The sequence below is a fragment of the Balaenoptera borealis genome (assembly GCF_965194805.1).
Source record: "Balaenoptera borealis genome assembly, chromosome: 8".
NCBI classification, from domain to species: Eukaryota; Metazoa; Chordata; class Mammalia; order Artiodactyla; family Balaenopteridae; genus Balaenoptera; species Balaenoptera borealis.
In genome coordinates, this window is record NC_138865.1 from 104,890,266 (window position 1) to 104,897,264 (window position 6,999).

Sequence of the window (6,999 nt, forward strand, 5' to 3'; positions counted from 1 at the left end):
CTGTTGACTAATTCCGGATGCTTTTCCTTGAGTGCTGATTTCAGTTGGTCTAACTGGGAGCAGTACTTGTTGGAATTAATTGTTTGGTTTTCCAGAAGGAGCTCATAATAGAGGACTCCCTTCCAATCCCACCATATATACAACATCACCTTCTTTGGATGAAGACCAGCCTTTGGTGTGGTTCTAGTGGTTCATTTCGCTTGCCCCCGATCTCTTCCATTCCACATTATTGTATTGTACCCACTTTTCATTGCCCGTCACAATTTATTTTAAAAACAGAACACTTTCATTACATTTGAGTAGAGAATCGCATGTGGAAATATGGTCAAGAAGGTTGTTTTCGCTTAACTTATGTGGAACCCAAACATCAAAGCGATTAACATAACCAAGCTGGTGCAAATGATTTTCAATGCCTGATTTGGATATTTTGAGTAGGTCGGCTGTCTCCCACATGGTATAACATTGATTGTTTTCAATTGATGTCTCAATTTGATTGCTATCAACTTCAACTGGTCTACCCAACCATGGAGCATCGTCCAGCAAGAAACCTCCAGCACGAAACTTCACAAACCACTTTTGACATGTTCGATTAGTCACAGCACCTTCTCCGTACACTGCACAAATCTTTTTCTGTGTTTCAGTTGTGTTTTTACCTTTCTTGAAATAATAAAGCATAATGTGCCAAAAATGTTGCCTTTTTTCTTCCATCTTCAATATTAAAATGGCTACACAAAAATTCACCAATTTTGATGAGTCTTTTTTTAAATGCACGCTGATATGACAACTGTCACATACAGTCTAACAAAATTGTTTCAAATGAAGTTAAAGACAACTAAGTGCTACTAGAGCCATCTTACGGAAAAAAACAAACCAACCTTTTGGCCCACCCAATATATACAATGGAATACTACTCGGCCATAAAAAAGAACAAAATAATGCCATTTGTAGCAACATGGATGCAACTAGAGATTAGCAAACTAAGTCAGAAAAGAGAAAGACAAATACCATAGGATATTACTTATATGTGGAATCTAAAATATGACACAAATGAACCTATCTATGAAACAGAATCACGGACATAGAGAATAGATTGGTGGTTGCCAAGTTGGGGGGGAGGCTTGGGGGAGAGATGAAGTGGGAAGTTGGGGTTAGCAGATATAAACTTTTATGTATAGAATGGATAAACAACAAGGTCCTACTGTCTAACACAGAGAACTATATTCAATATTCTATGATAAACCATAATGGAAACGAATATTTTAAAAAAGAACATGTGTGTATATATATATATATATATATATATATATATATATATATATATATATATATAACTGAATCACTTTGCTGTACCGCAGAAATTAACATTGTAAATCAACTATACTTCAATTTTAAAAAATTGATAAAGAAAAAAAATCTCCATTTGCTGAGAAATCACCCTTTACTCATTTGCAAAAACAGTATGAAATTTAGGTTTCTAAGAACCTTTTCATTTTTTATGGTTAGTGATTCTGTGATGGATAGACTGGAAAGTTCTGGACATAAAGGCAGAATTTACCTAAGGTAAAGGAAGGAGGGTGTTTAAACCATTCCAATTTATCCACAGAGGTGCTGCTTTTGAGAGCATCATTTATGCCATTTTTGGAAAGGATCAATGTTGATTTATAGAATTTTCATTTTGTAACTGAAGAAGTCCACAGTGAAGTGAACCTTTGGGCTGGCAATTAAAGCACCCGGTAGGGAAATGTTACCTTTATTTCTAGCTCACTCAATTTCCACATATCTACCTGCCCCATTGCCTTACTTCCCATATTCAATAAAAATAGGTAGAATACCCATTCATAAAGAGAGACATTTAAACAATGACCTCTTAGTATTTTCTTGATTAAAAAGATGCTATGACAGTATCTAATGCTGAAGATAAGCAGGTCCTAAAATCCAGGAATTCCACTTCTACAAGTACAACCAACAGAAATTCTTATGTATGTTCACCAAAAGACAGGTTCTAGAATGTTTATAGCAGCACTATTCACGATAGACCAAAGTTGGAAACTCCCCAAATGTCCATCAACAGTATCATGGGCAAGTAAGTAGTACATCTTAATGCACTGAAATGCTATACAGCAATAAGAATAAATGATCTACAACTTTGTATGAATGAATCCCACAAAAATGGTATTGAACAAAAGAAGCAAGACACAAAAAATACATACTATATGCTTTCCATTTTATGAAGTACAAGAATAAGCAAAGTACAATTAATGGCACTGGGAAAACTGAATATCCACATACAAAACAATGAAGTTGGACTCCTACCTCACACCATATACACAAATGAACTAAAAATGTATCAATGACCTAAATATAAAAGCTAAAACCATAAAATTCTTACAAGAAAACATAGGAGTAAATATTCATGTCCTTAGATTTGGCAGTGGACCTTAGATGTGACACTAAAAGAATAAGCAACAAAAGATAAAAATAAATTTACTTCATTGAAAGCAAAAAAAAAAAAAAAAAAGTTTTGTACATCAAAAAACATTACCAAAGAATTGGAGAAAATATTTCCAAATCATTTATCAAGAATACGTAAAGAACTACTACAAAAAGACAGAGAATCCAATTAAGAATGGGCGATTAACTTGAACAGACATTTCTCCAAAGACTGCAGACACAGGATGGATAAAATTTAATTTTAATTTTAAAAAATGGGAGAGTTAAAAAAAGATGTGGAGAAATTTGAACCCTTGTACATAAGCTGGTGGTCACATAAAATGGCTCAGCCGTGGGGCTTCCCTGGTGGAGCAGTGGTTGAGAGTCTGCCTGCCAATGCAGGGGACACGGGTTCGAGCCCTGGTCTGGGAAGATCCCACATGCCGCGGAGCAACTAGGCCTGTGAGCCACAATTACTGAGCCTGCGCGTCTGGAGCCCGTGCTCCGCAACAAGAGAGGCCACGATAGTGAGAGGCCCGCACACCGTGATGAAGAGTGGCCCCCGCTCGCCGCAACTAGAGAAAGCCCTCGCACAGAAACGAAGACCCAACATGGCAATCAATCAATCAATCAATCAATCAATCAATCAATCTTAAAAAAAAAAAATGGCTCAGCCGCTGTGGAAAACAGATTGTTGGTTCCTCAAAAAGTTAAACATAGAATTACCTTATGATTCCATAATTCCACTCCAAGATATATGCCCAAAGTAACTGAAAACAGATATTCAAACTACTACATGTACACATATGTTTACAGCAGCACTATTCATAATAGCCAAAATGCGAAACAGCCCAAATGTCCATCAATAGATGAATGGATAAACAAATTGTGGTATACAAAAACAAATGATATTATTCAGCCATAAAAAAGAATGAAGTATTGATACATGCTACAAAGTGGATGAACATCCAAAACATTACGCTAAGTGAAAGAAGCCAGACACAAAATGTTACATATGATTCTATTCATATGAAATACCTAAAACAGATAAATCCATATAGACATAACACAGATTGGTGGTTGCCAGAGACTTGGGGAGGGGCACATGGGGAGAAGCTGATTGCTGGGTAAGGTGTTTTACTTTGGTGTGATGGAAATGTTTGGAACTAGATAAAGGTGCTGATTGCACAAGATTATAAATATATTAAATACCACTGAATTGTTCAGTTTTAAGTGGTTCCTTTTGTTATGTGAATTTCACTCAAATTATTTTTAAAAAGAGAATGAAAGCAGCTCAACATGAATAGCAACACTAATAATAATAATAATAAGGGGGAGGGGGAGGGGGGAGGAGGAGAAGAGAAGAAGAGGAAGAAGAAAAACTTCAATGCTGTTAGACATCAGGATAGTGGGACCCTTCAGAGGGTAGAAAGGGTAGTCACTGGAAGGGGACAATAAGGGATCTTTGGGGATGCTGGTAATGTCCTGTTTCTTGATTTGAGTACTGGTTACACAAGTCTACTCAGTTTATGAAAATTCATCAAGCACTTACCATAAGTGCACATACTTTTCTGTATGTATATTATAAGTCAACATAAAAGTTTTTTAAAAGATCCACTGGCAAAAATGCTCCATTAGAAAGAAGACATTTTTTTCTAAAAGAATTGAAAGCGGAAAAAGACCCCACTTCAGCAGGAAGTGGCACCCACATTTTTTCCCCAAATTAGCAACGATTCTTTAAAATACAACAAAGCTTGACCCTTCTCTTCCCCAAAGTGTGGGGAAGAGAAGCAATGTGTGCTGGTATTGTGGAAGAATGAAAAGTTAGGATTCCTGGGTTCCAGTTCTGCTGTTCTGCTTTATAGCACTGGGACCATGGACAAGCTATCTCACCTCTGAGACTCTTGATTCCTCCTCCGGATACTGGGGATAATGATGACCAAGAGGCAGATAAAATGAGCTGATCTGTGTCCTTTGCTCTCAGAGTGAGTGCTGTGATGGAACTGTGAAAAGTGCCATGGAGAAGTGGGTGCAGAAGCAGCCAGAAGACTGGAGTTCATTCCCTGGGGAACCACATCCTACCCCAAACAGAGCTGGAGCAGTTTTTCATCTGCTTTACCCAAGGAGCTTCCATGTAATAATAATGCACCCCTGCCACCAACTATCCGATTTTGATGCCTGCCTTTTACTTCTCTGGGCTTCATATTCTTGGGAGGTTGGATCAGATGTAATCACGTCAGTCAATGATTTTCAAACTCTTTGGCCATGCAATCCATTCTTCAAGTGCAATATTATATGAAATATCAAAAGTCAAAGAGCTTCTCTAATCAAAGAGGGGATGGGATGAGGGACCCTCCTAGTTAGCCCATTTCTATCTCCTCTAAGAAAACCAGGATCATCCCAGTGACAACTCCTTAGAGCTTTGGGATCCTAAAGAACATAATGTAAAAGCAACTGATCTAATCTGATCTTTTGTTTTCTTTTCTTTTTAAACAGATGGAGAAATTGACAAAGGTTCAGTAGGAACTTGAACTTGTCACTGGCCCAGAATCCCTGAGCAGGGGACAGGGTAACATTGCTGACTGACTTGCCTTGCTGCCACGTGGTATCTGGGCTCTCCCCACAGGGCTCTTGATGAGAGGCATGATCTATGGGGTCTTGGACGACTGGACTCCATGCCTAGAGATAAAATAAAGGGGGACTGGAGGCAGTCAAGGCCCACGGTTTTTTGAGATTCTCTGTTTTCTCTCTGCTTGAACACACAGCCGGCTGTGGTCCACCACTGAGAGCGAGAGGTTTCTTATCCCCATGTTACTCTGGAGCTGCACCATGCATCGTCCAACCTAGGCTACCTGACTAGCTAAGTGCTTTCACTTCCCTCTTTAACTCATGGCTCTCCAAGCTAAGCAGAATTCTTCCCAGAGGCTGCAGAGATGTTAACCAAGTCCTTTCAACAAACTCTGGTTGTCACCATGCTGAAATCATAGTATAAATAGATCCTTCCATATGCACATCACTTAACAGTGATTTGCAATAGTTCACAAAATATATTTATTAACCTTTAAAGATATTCATTTATTCAATTGCATGTTGAACAATTGTTTATTGAGCATTACTATGGGTAATGCATTAGACTAAGTACAGATAAGAGTGATGGTCAAGACAGACAGCCATAGTCACAGCCCTCACAGAGTGTACTATCCAAATACAGAGAGAGACAAGCAACTAGCTCATTGGTGTGCAGTGTCATAAATGGGGGAATCCATCCCAGAGGGAAAATGGTAAATGTTGCAGGCATAGCTAACACTATGAGCAAAGACCAACAGGGTGAAATAGGGCATGGCCTGCTTGGGGAATGGCAAGTGTTCAGGCTACTGGAATCTGGATTGGGTGTAAGAATAATCAAAGAACCACATTGGGGAAGAAATGTGCTAGTTGATGACGGAGTTATATAGACACCAAATTGCCAAGAGCTTTGAAATTGTGTGTCTTAGTTTGGGTTCCTTCAGAAGCAAACCCCGAGGCAAGTATTTAAGTGCAAGTAGTTTATCTGTATAATGATCCCAGTAGCTACAGTAGAGGAGAGGAGATGTGAAACAAGCATGGGAAGGTAGCCAAGAGAGGATGTATCATCCAACATGTTACTACTGTGAGCAACTACAGCTTAATCCCCTTAGGGAACTCTGAGCCAGTGGAGAGCACCCAAGATGCTAGGTAATGGGGGTACTTATCCAGTCATTCCCATCAAGGGATTCCCCTGGAACATTAATCCTTCAGCACATTTGTACTTCATGCTGGTGGGAAGCATAGATTCAGGCCATCATAAAAGGCTCTCAGGCAAAGAGATGTGGATACTGACCATGGGAAGTTGGACCTGAATACTCCAGGGTGGCAAAGCTCAGGGAAACGGGCAGGAATTCACTGGGCTCTGGTACAGCACTAAAGAGTTTGAACATTATTCTGAGGGTGATGGACAGACATGCACATTTTCAGGGAAAGGGATGTAAGAAACAAATTTAAATTTTGAGGTAGACCGCTTTGTGTAGAACAAGGGTTGCAGGGGCGAACCAGGATGTGCTGAGACCAAATGGGAGGCTGGAGCAGTGGCCCAGGTGAGAAATGATCTGGCTGTGATGGGAAATAATGGAAAAAAGCAGCTGGGATCAAGAGAGTTGTAGGAAATAGTAGGATAGCATCGGTGATTATTTTGATATTGATGGCTACTGGGGGAAAAAAGTGGTATGATTTACTTAGAATACACACACTTGCCATGGACAACTGGATAATCCAGGATTTTTAGGGGCCAAATGTAGCCAGAAGAGGTAGAAAGGCTGTGAGGGGTCAAATCAGTAGCAATTCATTTTTCCTAGAAAAGGAGAACTGAGTGCTGAGGATATGTGTCATGACAGACAAGGATGGTTGCATGAGTTCTTTTAACAGTTTAAATCCACAGAAAACTGCCCAGAGAGTTCCCCAAATTAGCTTCCTCACAGAGTAAAGAACTTTTTGTCCATAGTTCATGATGTCCCTGAGTTCTACTGAAGCTAGTGTTAGCAGAACGTCTTAGGA

The 6,999-nt window shown here is 39.4% G+C and overlaps 1 protein-coding gene across 1 annotated transcript in view; it reads left to right on the plus strand.

The window, feature by feature from the left end:
* Nucleotides 1-4,968, plus strand: part of PAPPA (pappalysin 1) — a 269,392-nt gene extending 264,424 nt beyond the window's left edge. Inside the window, exon 22 of the mRNA XM_082402206.1 lies at nucleotides 4,927-4,968. Within this exon, the coding sequence (XP_082258332.1) occupies nucleotides 4,927-4,953 (27 nt within the window). The 3' untranslated portion in view covers nucleotides 4,954-4,968. The remainder of the gene's footprint in view (nucleotides 1-4,926) is intronic.
* The last annotated feature ends 2,031 nt before the right edge of the window (nucleotides 4,969-6,999 follow it).